Source organism: Dermacentor andersoni, chromosome 1, assembly GCF_023375885.2.
Source record: "Dermacentor andersoni chromosome 1, qqDerAnde1_hic_scaffold, whole genome shotgun sequence".
Taxonomy (NCBI): Eukaryota; Metazoa; Arthropoda; class Arachnida; order Ixodida; family Ixodidae; genus Dermacentor; species Dermacentor andersoni.
The window spans coordinates 148,859,205-148,874,185 of NC_092814.1; the positions used below are offsets into that span (position 1 = coordinate 148,859,205).

Genomic DNA, 14,981 nt, shown 5'->3' on the forward strand with positions numbered 1-14,981 from the left:
CACATTCCACCTCACGCTCGCTGTGTGCTCTCCTTGGAAAGGCACAGCCGCGCAGCTGCGGCCGAGGTGGACGGTGGGCTTCGGCGAATCGTGGTTGCCGCTGTCATTTCTCCCGTTTATACTTTCACTGGGAGGATATGCATGGCGAGAAGCTTATTTTGGCTGTCATATCTGTGTTTTCTTAGTTAAATAAAATAGTAGAAAGCATGGTCGCTTCCTGTTCCGGTGGTGGTTAAGACGATTTCAGAAGTCCGAATTCCAGCGCCACCGATAAGTTACATCTGGTTGTAGTGGCTCGTGTGTACATTTTTATAAAGTTTACTCTCTCTCTCTCTCTCTCTCTCTCATTGGGGCTCATTGTTTCAACGACATGGCAGATCAACTGGCTCGATCACTTGCCTCATCTGAGACTCCTGTATCTCTTCTGTCGGATCCCCGCGCTCTCGACCAAGCACTGAAATCTAGCGCCCGATGGGACACACGCGCCTTGATTTCCCCGTGTGTCTGCTTTCTTCTCCGTAACTTTACCCGGTCGCAGAAAGTATCTCATCGGAGTCTTCGGGCTTAAGTGGCCCTTAACCATATCCGTCACCTGCGCTTGGGTATCGACAAAAGACGACCAAAGAGCGTGTCCCAAGTGATCGGGTGCTCTGACAACGTCAGGTCTTCCACACCTGGTTTGGAGGAAGGAAGGAAGGAAAGAGATAAGTAGAAGGCAGGGAGGTTAACCAGAATAACGTCCGGTTGGCCACCCCACACCGGAGGAATGGGAAAGGGGAAACAAAGATAACAGGGGGAGAGAGAGGAGAAGGAAAGAAGGAAATTGCGGTGAATTCGCTGACGTGTGTGGTCCTACAGAAATTGCATTAATAGTCACAGATGGTCGCACAAGCCCGTCGTCCTTAAGAAGCACAAAAGCGCCTTCACCGCTTTATGGGCCGACGGGCGATGGGGGCGGTGTTCCAGCAGCACCTGCACAGAAAGCGGTCGATTGTCCAGTTTTTGAAAAACTTTGGCAAGTTCTTGTCTCTCTGGGGTGTATCGTGTACAGTGGCACAGCAGGTGGTCGATGTTTTCTTCGGTGCCACAGACCTCGCATGCTGCACTGTCAGTCATTCCAATTAATGTAGAGTATGCCTTTGTGAAAGCAACTCCTAACCAAAGGCGACAGAGAAGCGTAGCTTCACGTCGAGGAAGTCCGATTGGAGGTTGGAGTTGCAGGGAGGGGTTTAGTCGATGCAGTCGTGTAAGTCGTAAGTTTGGCGAGTTCCACTCGGTCAGTGTGAGACTACGTGCCAGGTGTCGAAGCTGCCTTGCGGCGTCTGTCCTCGAAAGCGGAATTGGAACGATGTGCTCTTCTTGATGTGCTGTGCGAGCACCTGCTTTGGAAGTGTCCTGGAATGCGGGCGCGACCAGACTTGAGAAATTAGGAAAGGCTGAACTGGAAGCCATGGACCTACCCGAAAACTACGACCGTTGGGTGGCGGACAACAAGTTTGCTGAAACACTGCTGCAGTTCTAGTACGATGCAGGGTTGGAAGCTTTTGTTTAACTTTCTGTATTCTTTCTTCTTTATTTATTCTTTATGCCTTGCGCCAAATCATTTTTTTAATTCGCAGTTTCGCCCGAAGGACGAAGCTCTGACTGCGATAGCAAGGTTTAGCGTTGTGTTTGGACTTCTCGGACGTTGTCTAGCTACACGCTGGCCCGACTAACGCAGACGCGATATACGCGTGTGTGCCACAATTTCTGGCACCCTTAAAAGCTTTACCACGTTGTGCAAGGCCTGTATAATGACATCGTACAGGCGCCACTACGCTGCCGGTAAAGAGCCGCGCCAGCCAGTAAAATTACATTAATGTCATGTTTGAGCTTTGATGTCGTTCTACACTTTTAATAGTTTGCTAAGATTTAAGATGGCATGCGCTGTGATAGTTATGTTTCATGATATTCGTTTTTGGGCTGCCATTCTCAAAATTCTAAGGAATAATGTAGTCAAGAATGTAAGACCTGATACGAGAAACTTTAGTGATAGAATAGTGGAGCAGTACAACCCGCATCATGGCATGTAGCATACATATACCTAAATACATGCGGAACCTCACGGAAACGACGACGGCGAATATTCGCGTGGAGTGTCCATATAATTGCTCTCGCAATAATAATAATAATAATAATAATAATAATAATAATAATAATAATAATAATAATAATAATAATAATAATAATAATAATAATAAATAAATATCGCACTACGTAAGTCGTAACTACAGTCAAACACCTTTATAACGAAGTGATTGGGGTCGCCAGAATACTTCATTATAGAGGTTACTTCGTTGTAAAGATGGCTCACCGTGCCGTTCGCAACAGAGCAGGCTAAGCTTGTTTGGCAAAGAAAAAAAAAAAAAGACGCGCCTTTAACATAACTTCGAGAGATACTTTGTGAAAGAAGCTACCAATTTTCTTCTGCACACTTCGTCAGATGGAATATGCTAGTGCAGCCGACCTTATGGCATCGACGTTCACGTCGTGCTAATGCCGTTTGTCAAAGTATTCGGCTATTCGGCCTGCGGGGCTTTTGTATCGGGGGAGGGCGGTGTAACTACGTGGCTGCGGAGTCCAGACGCTCTCGCTTGGTCCATTTTGTCGTGTCGGTCGGCGATCCCTATGCGCAGAGCAGCTGTGTGGCGGCTGCGGAAAGCTGTGGTGAAGCCGTTATACGTGTTTGTTGTGAAGCGAACAGATAAGCCTTCGGGACCGCCTGAATTTATTCGTTGTACAGGCAAATTCGTTGTAGTTGTCTTCGCTATAAAGGCTTTGACAGTACATACCAAAGGCATTGATTGAAAAAAGGAGCGTACGGGAATCCTTCTTTATCAGGTCGTTTCGTTGTAGAAACGTCCGACTGTACTTGGGACTCATCAATGCGATGGGGCAGCTGTGGCGCTGAACCGCGTGGGGCACAAGTGTAGAAACACGTTATGAAGCCAGCCGTATAAATGCGAAAGAATTCGTGGCAACGTGTGAATTCGGGCATACGTCGGTGTCGCACAACTGAAATGACCACAGCTCAACAAAAGAGATGTGCTCCACACAGTGTGCCACCATACAGCGCACGGTTACGGCTGCCACCAATTGTTACGAGCTGGTACCTCCAGCTCGGGCCAGATTGACCATCAGAGAGGGCCCGGCAGGGAAGGTGAGATAATGTAAAAACAAATGACAGAATACATATCGTTACGGGTGACCGGTGCTCTCCCAGGCAAAAAGTACAGAAACGTTCGGCGTGCGTGCTCTGCATGCAAGGGTAGAGAAGATCCACCGTGGCGTCTCGCAAGACCTTCTTATACCCTCCACTATCCATGCAACCTCATTCTCTCTTGTTCCCTGGTAGAGGGTCTTGTCAGCACACTGGTCAGCGCACGCAGGAATTCGGAGAAAAACACTCGATCGCTGGCGTAGAGGGGCTGAACGTAGGACAAAGGAGAGTAGGATTTGCACTGGTGCGTAATCTCGTCGCACACACCCGACGTACAAGTCTTTTCATGTTGACGAGGATGACAATTAGGCACGTCGTGTCTCAGGCGCTTGGCATCCGTTCCATTCATGGCCGCACAAAGTGAACCGTAAGAGCACGCTGTGTTACAACAAGCGTTAATTATGTGCTCGAAGCCACCGCTTTCTCTTTTATCACTCCCTCTGTTTGCGCTATTAATCAGTGGAGTCCTGTCTAAATCTTACACGAGTTTTTTTTTTTTTTTCTGCGCCATTGTGTTTGACATAAATTGCGTACTGCGTTTTGTCGCAAGCGTCATCGCACGCAAAGTGGCACAGTCTGAGTCTGCTAATCTGCATTTAAGTGGTCCTGACCTGTCGATTCATTTTTCGGTCGCGGGCGAATAGAAAAAAAAAAAATAAAACATGCCGGCGGCCGTGCTATTCTTTGATCGCTTAATTTCTTGTTTGGTCCTGTTTCGATTTTACGGCACTTTGTGTAGCACCGTAAGATCAAGGCCACATGACATCCCTACTTCTCGCCAGTGCTACTTGTCTGGCGCGAATCCCCCCCCCCCCCCCGTGATTCCCTTAATCGCATGCGTTTCGCCGTCCCTGTTTGTTTTTGTTTGAGGCATTCACGCGCTGCGCGATGGTCGTAATCGCATCGAGACATCTGTGCGTCGCCTGTGCTTCTCGTTTTGCCTGGGCGTCTGTTAACCCGGTTGTGTCGTGCGACAAAAAAATGGGACAGCGTTTCGACCTGTCTTCGACCCGGTACGTACGCCCCTTTGCGCGTGGAGGAGGCGGCGGTACCTTCTATAGGAGTTGTGTCCTGTATTAGCCGATCCGGTGGTGGGGGTGCATACGTGCCTGGGGATCAGCACGGTCCCGTTCTGCCACCGCTGGAATTTACCGTTCGCCAAGAAGGTCAGGGAAATACCGGTGCAGCCGCCAGGTGACCCATCGGGGTAAGGCGAACAGAAAACAGAAAACAAGAGGACTCGTCAGTGCGGGGTTTAAGAAAAGCCGTGCTGATAAGCCGTCGGGAGTATCGGGAGCAGGCAGGCAGTGCGCCCGCCAGGCCCCCGGGGCTCTGTATACAAATCGAATCTGGCGGGGCGGGGCTGCCAAGGGCGTTGAGCTGGTCGAGCGCACTGGAAACGGCGGCCCGTTCCATTCGTAGCGCCGAGGGCGAGAAGGCTTTGTCGTCTAGCAGCGGCTCGCCCTCCACCGCATGATGTGGGTCGCGCTGGCTCTCGCCGGAGCCGCCAGAAGTCAACGGAGAGCGAAGTTGCCGAAACGTCCCGCGGCGCAGCTCCAACACCGCCGTCACTGCCGTTGATGCTGCTGTCTGCCGCAATTCTTCGCGGCTGCCACTGGAGTCGCAACAACCCCCGATCGCCCTGATCTCTTCCCAGAGCTCTGTTGTAGAGAAAGTGGCAAAGTGGCTGCGTCTCGGGTCCCCAGCCGCAGCTGGCGTTTGTCAACAGCCTTTCGCCGCCTCGCGCGCGTGTGTTTGTCGTCGTCTGGAGGAGACTGCAGTGCTCGCTCAACGCCGTGGGCCTGTGTGCGCTCGCTCGAGAAGGCTGGACGTCCCATCGCCCGGTGTTTGTGCACGGCCCGGCTGCCCACTCGCGCGGCGAATTCCGCGTTAAGCTGGTGGAGAGGCCGACCATAGGCTGAAGTGGGGCCCCGCGGCCGGATCGCCTGCTGCTGCAGGTTTGCGATGGCTTTCGGACTGGCTCGGTACTGACCCACATTGTGGCTCTTTAAGCACGTGCTCGTCGTTGTGCCGGGACGTCCGAGGGGCAGCCGCGTGTGTGCACTTGTCTCGGACGCTGTGGAATTTCGCCCACCGCCGCCGCCAAGCTGGCCAGTCGGCTCAGCAGCGACAGCCAGCCGGCTATGGAGACTTGGATTGAAAACCTGAACAATCTGGTGATCGCCCTGAAACAGGTCCCGCCTTTGTTTCTTTATTGGTGATTTCGGTTTGCAGCCTACGTGCATATATATGCGTCTTCCGCGAATAGAACATTAAATGGAGTGCGCAGCGGCAGTACGTCCTCCTCTCCTCGAGAAGAGTTTCGCTCCAGCGACAACGAATGGCCGCGTGCCCGCAAAAGGAACGAAGGAGATAAACGAGCTAAAAGGAAATTCATGTCGCGTGTTAAACGTGGTGTGCACCTACTGTCATTGGGTGGACAATTTTGGAACATGGAAAGTAACGAAAAAACAAAACATCTTGTCGCCGTCTCCAGCCTGGTTGCGCCGAGCATAGGACGCGCATGGTGTGTACACTAGGAATCTGCTCTCTTCGCCTTGTATTTGTACAGCTCACTGATATATTTCGTCCGATCAAAGCTAATGACGCGCGCGGCACGTATGTTCGCCTTTGATGCACGAACTCTTCTAAAGGCGGATGTTGTGGGCTCCTGCTTGCGTGTAGTGAGTGCACCGACGCCTTCGGGCTTTCTTTTTTGGCATGCGTAAACCCGTTTTTCGCGCGCACTTGTACGCGTGTTCTGTTATCTTTTTCGACAAAGCCACTGCGTTTGCATAGCTCCCGCTATCCGTGTGGCGGCGTCATAGACAAAATCTGGTGCAAATGGCCTCGGCAACAGCCCCCTGCCTTTACCGCGATACTGCAGCAATGGGGTCGCCCGCTTCGATGGAAACGTCGCGCGCGGAGTTGTCCGCCGTCTTGATCGCCTTCAGCATGCGCGGGAGAGTCTGCCTGCGGTGCATGCTGCAACCCTCGATCGCGCGTTTCGTGCGACCGCGTTGAGCAAGTCCGCGACGCGGTATTTTGTTTTAACTTTTCACTTCTTGATCGCTGCTACGGGTGATGGAGAAACGTAGTAGTCCTTTCTCGACGAAGTCTTTTTTTATTCCCTCTCTCATTGTTTGCTTTTCTCCGCGGTGTTTCGAAGTGTACCCCAGTATCACAAGGAGGGGAAATTAACTACAGCTACTGCTTGTTGTATATGCGCTATTAAAAAAAAAAAATGTCAGATGCTAAACAAAAGTTCCAGAATGTCTGTCCTTCGATTTGCCTTCACTGGACACAACGAAAATAATTCAATGTGGGTTATATTGTCACTTGTTGGAGGGGGGGGGGACGAAGTCGTCGCCGCATAAGATTACGGTGCACGCCTATATAACGCGCCTTGTGTTTTCTTGCAGGGCTCGGATCCCCGGGCTGCCACGTGCCGAGGCAAGCTGCAGTACCGCCGCTCCAAGATCAACCATGAAATCACCAAACAGATGATGATGCGCAACGGAGCTGAAAAGCTCTTCAAGTGAGTATACCCCTTTTGTACGCATTTTTGCCTTCTTCTCACTCTTGGTGAGACCAATGCAAAGTCAACAGCTTCTCTGTCGCCGTTCATGAGCAAGATTGATAATAACCATTTTCACTTGGAAGATCTTTTGAAGGAACTGTAGCAGTTGAGGCTGGTGAAAACTAATCGAGTGAAACTGGAAACTCTTCACCCGCATGAGCACGTGAAATGAAGTCTATTGGCAGCCTAGCGGCACAGACACATTTCGCGATGCTAAAGAAACTACGGTAAATAAATAAGAAAAATAAATGAATGCAATGTGCTCGACACGAGTTCAGTCGGTGCCACTGAGAGGCAAGCAAGACACGAGCGGCGTCTTGTGTCCTGGTCGCCTTTCGTTGCTAAAAGGCGCCTGCGCAAAGCCTGGAGGCCGACGAGGTGCACGCATTGCGGGCCGTGTATATGCGCGAAAGTGGTGGCCGAGTTTTAGGAGATGCGCGACGGTTTCTTTTTCTCGCAGTGTTCGTTTTGCGAGGGTGCGAAGACTCCGCGCCGTGTCGCTGCTCGGGGACCGCCGCAAGACTACATTCCTTTGAAATTGGGCCCCGCGAGTCGGCCATGTATGCATGGTAGTTTCTATCCTCCTCAAACGATCGAGGTCGGCTGCTGTACGGTGGTGGCGGGGAGCGGATAATGGCGACGATGGTGGTAGGGGGGTGGGGGGATACCGCGGTGGAAACAAAGGGGGGAGAATTCGCGCGTCACTCAGGTTAGTCGACCGGAAAGAAGTAAAGGTTGTGCAACCGGAAGCAGGGACATCTCGGCGTTCTCCCTAGGCACGCGCCCATCCATCTTATCCACCAGCCGTTTGGGCGAATATGCACTCTGCAGGCTTAGCCATGAGATTGGCGTCGGTCTTACCGTCCGTTAATGCTTTTTTTTTTCGTTTTCTCCTGGGCATAAGGTTGTGGCTTAGTTGTGCCCTTTGCACTGCAGCATGTGTGCTGCGAAAAGGCGTACGGTGCGATCGGAAAAGCATACGTCGACCGGCTTGAACCAATCGACGGCTCTGGGATAAGTCCGGAATCGAAGGAGGTGTGTGTGTGTGTGTGTGTGTGTGTGTGTGTGTGTGTGTGTGTGTGTGTGTGTGTGTGTGTGTTTGTGTGTGTGTGTGTGTGTGTGTTCCTTTCTCCATGTAGATGCGTGTGTTCGCAAGAGTAGGAAGCTGTCCTGCCGAAGCCAAGTCGTGCCCCGTCCACAGCGCCCCGAGGCGCCTATTACGCATAATGTGGTACTTAGGAACGCGGTAGGGGCGCCGATAAGCCTTCCGGCGCGGCCTCGCCGTTCTGCGGGGACCGAACAAAAGCGTTCGCAATTAGGCCAGGGCGCGTATCCAATTAAATCGTGCCAGGGGCCGTAACGGCGCAGCGAGCGACAAGCGATGCGCGTTAGCGGCGAACGCTGCCCTTGGAGACCGGAGTGCAAACACGGCCGCCATGTTCGCACCATTCGCTTTCATCCGTTGACCCGAGGGTTGCGACATCCAAGAAACGCTGTCTGTAGATTTAAAGTTACTCGTATACTACAGTCTCGCCACTTTTTACGAGAGCGCTATTGTTGAGAATGTCCGCGTGAGTGGATTGGATGGCACTGGCATATACGTGCCCCGAGTGATTTGTATGCAAGACGAACTTGGGTTTAATTTTACAGATTTCTTGGCGGTCTTCTGCGTGTAAACGAGAACGTTCGCTGTATTTCTAGGAATGTGAAAAACGCCTGTGTACCACTCATTGGGTGTACGCTAAAGAATCCCAAGTGGTCTAAATTATTCCGGAGTCTCCCACTACTGCGTGCCTCCTGATCAGGTTGTTCTTTCAGCACGTAAAACGCTAGAATTTTTATATATATATAGGAAGCGAGCAGCATTCCGCTTCTGCAAAGAAACAGAGGCCGTATTTCCTTATGATCCCTTCCGTTTTCAATTCTTTATTTCTCATCCTCGATCGTGCCGATCGAGGATGAGAACGGTGGATGAGACAACGGTGGTGTTCGAGCGAATTACCAAGTGCGAAAAGAATGTAAAGCGAAATGCATCATTTCGAAATACGACCCCAGATTTCAGGCTACTCGCTGCTCGTCCGTGCTTTAGTCATTGTTGCTTGTCATCGGCCTCCCATTCCGCTCTTCATTCCCTCCGAATTTTACGCTCTTAAAACTCCTCGGCTCTGCACTCGCTGAGTTTTGCTAACGTTGTCTGACCGTGTGTCAGCGTGGTGCAATATAGCCGGAGGTTTTCGAGTAGCTTGCGTGATGGCCAAATGTCAGATGTCAGTACTGTGTCTTGGCGAACTGCTCAGTCTGCCACGAGAAAGCATGGTCCTTTTGTGATGCTGCTCGCACTTGGCGACGTGTTTCGTTATGACGAACGGTGAATACCTGCGCGCTGCGGAACAAAGAAAGCGAAATTCGACCGCGCGTACCTTCTATATATAGGCTCAGGTATATCGGGCCCACCACGACTGCTTGGCTCACATGTCGATGTGGCTGTACAGATAAGCATTGTTTCTGAAACACTACAGCCAACAGTTCAAATCTATAACTGCTCCCCAGTGTCGCACCGCTAGAGCGCTCTAGACAGAGCATGTATGTACAGTCGTCCACAAAATTTTACGGACCGAGGAATCTGAGAAAAAGCTTAATGTTTCAGCAGCCCAACAACACAACCTGGTGTTCGCATTTCCAGCCGCTGCTGGTATATGCGAACAACATAGTGATGTCCGGTTTAGCTGGCTACTTATACAGGCTGCTCGGAAATTCAACGTTCTACGAGAGTCCGTGATCCGTAAACTTTTGTGGTTGAGTGTACGTATATGTACGTAACGCGCGCATAGAGGCATATATATAGTGTCCGCACCTCGTGCTTGCATGCGAACGCACGAAGGGGGCATGTGTCGAGTACAAGTGTAATCACTGTAGCCCCTTAAAAGGCTCGAATGATTACTTTCCTCCTGCTGTTAGAAACGTTCGTTGGTGGACGATCCTGGTGAGTTCAAATGACCCCACCTCTCGCGCCGAGCAACAGATGCGACGAATAGCGGGTCAACAGCAGGCAGAGCGGAAAGTAGTTCGTTTTCCTCGTTCATGCATGTGTCCCCATAATTGAGGCCTTGCTTGGTGCATTCGCGATTCGCGCGCTTCGACGTGTGCGTCCGCGTGGAATGGCGCACCATCGTGCCGCGGGGTGTGGCACCCGTCCCGTACTGCTTGCAGTGTGCCCCGTGTCGCCAGCGCGCGCCCTCGTGCTTTTCCTCGGAGCCTCGTCGTTCGATGGCATGCTCCAGATAGGCCGATCCGCACTGCCGGCCGCTTCTGGGAGAGAGGCTGATTGGAGGGGAGGAGGGGGGAGTTTCTGGGGTGTCCCTGTGGCTAATGGTTCCGTCCCCTTTCAGGCTATTATTATTCCTCCGTGACTCACTCTCAGCGATCCACTTCTAGCCCCAGACGCCTGCTTGTGGGTACACGGCGGTTTTATTTGCTTTGTGTCTTGTTTTCTCCCTGCAGTGTCGTTGTCTGTCGTCGTCGCCCTTTCATTGGCTTCCCACTTGCGGACTGAGCAGTCCACGGTGGGGCATATACCGCGGACAACGCGCTTGCAACGACCGCGCTGGCTCGATGAATTATGTTTCTTTTTGGTGCGATAGTGAACGCCGATCGTGCGGCGTTCATGTCAAGGGCTGTCGCCGCCGCAGCGACATTTTGGACGGCGAAGGCGTTTTGAGGGCGCGCCCGCATTTTTCTTGGCGAACGGCATGCTGTCTGTATGGGTCGTGTGGCGCCTTGTGCGTTCTAAGCGGCAGTCGCTTCGCCCGCGGCACTGCACGTCAGCCGAGGCAGTGCATGCGCCCGCTTGCTCGCGGTGAGAACAGGGCTACGACTCACCAGCTGCGAGTCGCGACTGCTTGGTTCGCGCCGTTCAAGGCGCCTTTTCGCGGTTAGTTTGCTGACAACCCAGCGCGCAGCTCGATAACCATTGCCAGCTGGCGAAACCGGTCGCATTTCCGGCGAGACACATCGATCGGCCGCATGCTTTCTTTTCCCCCTGCCAAACGCCTCTTGATGTTGAATTTACGAGCATTGTTGCGACGTTCCCTCGGTACATTCTATAGTGGCCTCCTATGGGGATATGTTAGAGGAGATTGTTGCGCAGAATTGAAGTGTGTCGGGAGTAGTGATTATGTTTCGTAGTTAAGTTTGCTCTTGTATTTCTGTGTTTGTGCAAAGTGAATCTGTTAGCGTAATTCATTCACTGACATGGTGAATGCTTTGGAAACAAATCTAACCAAATAAGGTCGCATTCCTTGCATTTTGTCAACTTTGCACGCTAATCAAATGCTTATTTCTTTTAGTCTTTGATATTACCATTGCACTTCTCTTGCAATTATAACCGTAACGTAGAAAGAAAAAAGTATGATACAACTTGGCTGCTTCTCCAATGTGGTTGTTCCGTCTCTCACTTAGGGCTCGAGTCATTCATTCAGTTCAAGCGCGCGTTTAGAAGTCTGCCGTAGCCGTCAGCAAATTGTGCAGACACATTTCGCGAAGGCAGCGGCGCGGGTTAATCTTGTTGCAACTGGCGTTTCCCGTGTGCCGCACAAGTTCGCTGCAAGTGCGCATCCTTCGCGCTTGCGTTTTGCTTCCGCGCGAGGCCAGGTGTTCGTTTTGTGGGAGCGGCAGTCGCCTTCCGACGTAGAGAAATTCCGGTGCGTCGTAGTAATAAGTCTGTAAATTTGGGACGTAAAAGCCGATCTCACCGTTGCATCTTTACACGAAATGGAATCTTGATATGCTGGTATCCAAGCATGTATGTTTGTCTTGCATAGGATAACGATGAGAATCTGGGGAAAGATAACGACAAAAGTGTGAATTTGGATGTTTATGGACACCCGAAATCCATTCTGTGGTCCCTGTTCTTGCCCTCGGCAATAGCATGCAGCATGAACAAGTCTATACGCGTGAACTGTGATTGCGCTTGCACGGCTTCGCTTGTTTATCGGCACTCACATAGAAATGTGCACGACACACAAATTGCTTTTCAAGGGCTCTCGACTATTTTTTTTTTTATTATTGTTGCGAAAGCAGCGAAGAGCTCGAATCTGGGTTTGTTGTGTGCGTCCGTTCCTTATCGCAATGGCGTCTTCGTGAAACCTTCTCACCGTCTTATTAGCCCTAACCATATGGCAAAGGAAAACAAAACTTTCCCCACTGCCGCAACTTGGGATTGAAATCATGCGCGGTTGTGTAAGTGAAGAGCTGAATTCGTGCGAACCACCGCGCTGCACTGTCGTGCGGCTTCCTCTCTTTGGAATTTGTGTGGGGTTTGTAGCGTGGGCAACATAGACTCTGAGAGCGGCGTCGGCGTCTGCGCATGTCGGAGGCAACAGCAAGCGACGTCCACGCATCATAGCGCGATGCACCAGTCGTTTGCAGCGAACTAGTCACTTTCCTCTCGCGAAGTGTTGTGTCACGATATCGCCTCCGCCATCATTGTTGCATATTGCCGGGGGAGTTGGAACAGGACTAGACAAGTTTTGCACGAAGTTGGGGGCCGTTCGAAGGGGGACTTGGAAAACTAACTGCTATCTCAGTGAATAAGTATACAGAGCCATAAGAACGGCTGGCGTCGGTCGATTCTTTTTCTTTTATATTGTCACAAATCTGCGGCACTAGCGCGCTTCTTTAATAATCGGTCTAGTAAAGCACCCGTGATGTCGGGGAACGGAAGCGCCTGTCTGTCTGCAGCGTGGTTCGCGGAACAACCCGCGTGGGTCACCGTCGCGTGCAGCCCACACCATCCGTGGGCACGCGTCGTGAGCGGCTTCTGGGAGGCAACCGACGCGAGTCGAGGCCCGAAGAATTCGGCTCGTAGCGCCTGCCTCTTACCGTCTGGTAGCGATAGGCTCGGTTATCTCTGTCCCTGCCTACGGAGAAACCGGTGAGTTTGGTTCGAAGGCACCTCCAATCGGGTCATTGGCCAGGCTGATCCATCTGCCGCCGGCGTCGACCGCTTTTCTGGGCCGCCGCGTCTGGCTGGCTGGCAAGCATGCGCGGGTGTTCGGGGACGACTGTCATTTCGTGGCGCCAATGCGCGACGCCCGTTAAAAATAAACCTTCCAGTTAAATTTCTGTGCCTCGCCGCGACGCCTCGCCTACATTAAAGGAACCACGAAATGGTAACATTAAGTCTGTTTCAACTGGTCAAGCATTCTTTCAGAACTCCATTATCACTCATTTAGCGGGAAATTACTGTTACTGAAGGAAATTAAGGCCCCGTTCGCCTTCGAATTTCGCGCCGAAGCCGTGTCGTCACGGTTAAGTTTCCACTTCGTCTTCAACGCGCGGGGACTGCCTCGTGCTCTCCCCCCCCCTACCTGCGTGTACGGTAAGAGGCGGGCACCCCAGCTCGGTGGAATAATAAAGTTTTCAATCAATCAATCAAATCCACTTCCCCTTTCGATTGCAAGGCGGCTAGCGGCTTCATCAGCTGCGGCGAAACTTCTTCGTTTTCATTTCACTTTTGATTCCATGCCCCGAAACTTTTGCGTTTGGAGATGGGTGTTTCGCTGCCAAATCTTGACCTGTCAGTTCTTCGCTGCTAGCTGGTATAGTCCAAAAAGCTTGATCGTGTGCGGAACTCGCTTTCTTTCGACGCTGCGTCGCATCCCTGTGCTGCTTTCTTCGACCGTACCGTGACTACTGAGGCACTCGTCACCCGACGGGTCACATTTTGCGTGACGCGGCCGCTGCGTCGAGCGGAGCAAATCGAGACGTGCGTGGCAGTGCCGCCTTATGTGCCGAGCAGGTCGTTCCTTCAGCGTCGTTAGTGGCCGTCAGTTCCGGTCGCTATAAGGTGGCGCTCAGACCGTGACACCGCGGTTCCAGCAAAGATAAAAGGTGAAAGTGACCGTTGGTAGTCAGAAAGAGGTGGGAAAAAGAAGGCCGCACCTAGGATATTTTGGAACCACGTAAACTTATTAAGCAGGATGTCTGGAAAAATACAACGTATCCTAGACGAAGATGGAAACAAACAAAAGGGGACGCGGCATTAAATTACATCCGAAAAATAACAGCCGAATCTTTCCAAGGCAATAGACGGCGTTGCTTACAAGGTAGGCAAGTACAAGGCAGTTGGCGACAAATTAGAAGGAATTTAATTTATAAAGATAAGGGGGACGAATATAGAATTCACTCATATAGACCATTGACCAACCATTGCATCGGTAACATACAGGTTAGCAATGCAGGCGATTAAATTAAAGCTGCAAGCGTGAGCAGAGAATAATGGCATATTGGGGGAACTTCAGAATGGCTTCAGAATCTGTAGGCGCCTGGATGGTAACTTATTCGGCCTTACCCAGTGTATTGAAATATCCAGAGAAGAAAGGAGACCGCCATAGTGTTTTTTTTTTTTAGACATTACCGGAGCGTATGACAACGTAAACCGCTACAAATGAGTCTGTTGGGAGTTTTTACGCTCCGCTCAGAAGTTGAGCGAAGCGGAAGCGCGAATGCGCATCGGCACCCTCCGAAGCGGGCGAGCGGAACTAGCGGATAGCGGAGCGATGGCACCTCGCTTGCATCGCTCTTTCCGAGATGGCTGCCTCCAGTGACTGCCGTGCTTTTCAACCACGCCTTTATGTTCGTCTGCGCAGCGCACGCCACGAAAGCGATTTCGTGTAGACGAAGATCTATGTTTGCTGAAAGAAGCGGCAAGTGCTGACCCATTTGAAAACTCGGCAGCGTGGGAGGTTGTGGTGCGCGCTGTGCAGCGCGTTGGCGTCAGAAAGGATTGGACTGGATGTGGAATGCGAGCTCGCTGGCTATCATGTGGTGTTCCCCAAGACAGCGCTTTATTTTCCACTCCATAAAATGTACCGGTAACGCATTACGAGCGCACGTGGTGAAGAGCGAGGAGCAAGTTGATATAGACAGGGGTGCCCTCTATCCCCGCTGCTGTTTATGATGTACATGGTAAGGATAGAAAAGGCGCTAGAGGGATCCCGATATCGGGCTTAATCTGTCATACAAACAGGCGGGCACAATAGCAGAGCAGCAGCTTCCAGGTTTATTTTATGCGGACGACATTGTGTTGCTAGCAAACAAGCAGAGTGATATGCAACGTCTGGCTAATATCTGTGGACAGGA

General features: G+C 51.5%; 1 protein-coding gene across 4 annotated transcripts in view; it reads left to right on the plus strand.

Annotated features, from left to right (window-relative positions):
• The window catches only part of Rhp (GTP-Rho-binding protein rhophilin), a 197,150-nt gene that overhangs the window by 133,830 nt on the left and 48,339 nt on the right, over positions 1-14,981 (plus strand). For 3 of the 4 annotated variants that reach the window (XM_050192344.2, XM_050192346.3, XM_050192347.2), the window contains exon 2: positions 6,682-6,797. In XM_050192344.2, coding sequence (XP_050048301.1) covers positions 6,682-6,797 — 116 coding nt within the window. Of the gene's footprint in view, positions 1-4,995; positions 5,455-6,681; positions 6,798-14,981 lie in introns of those variants that run through there. The other variant, XM_050192345.3, reaches the window with a different exon arrangement.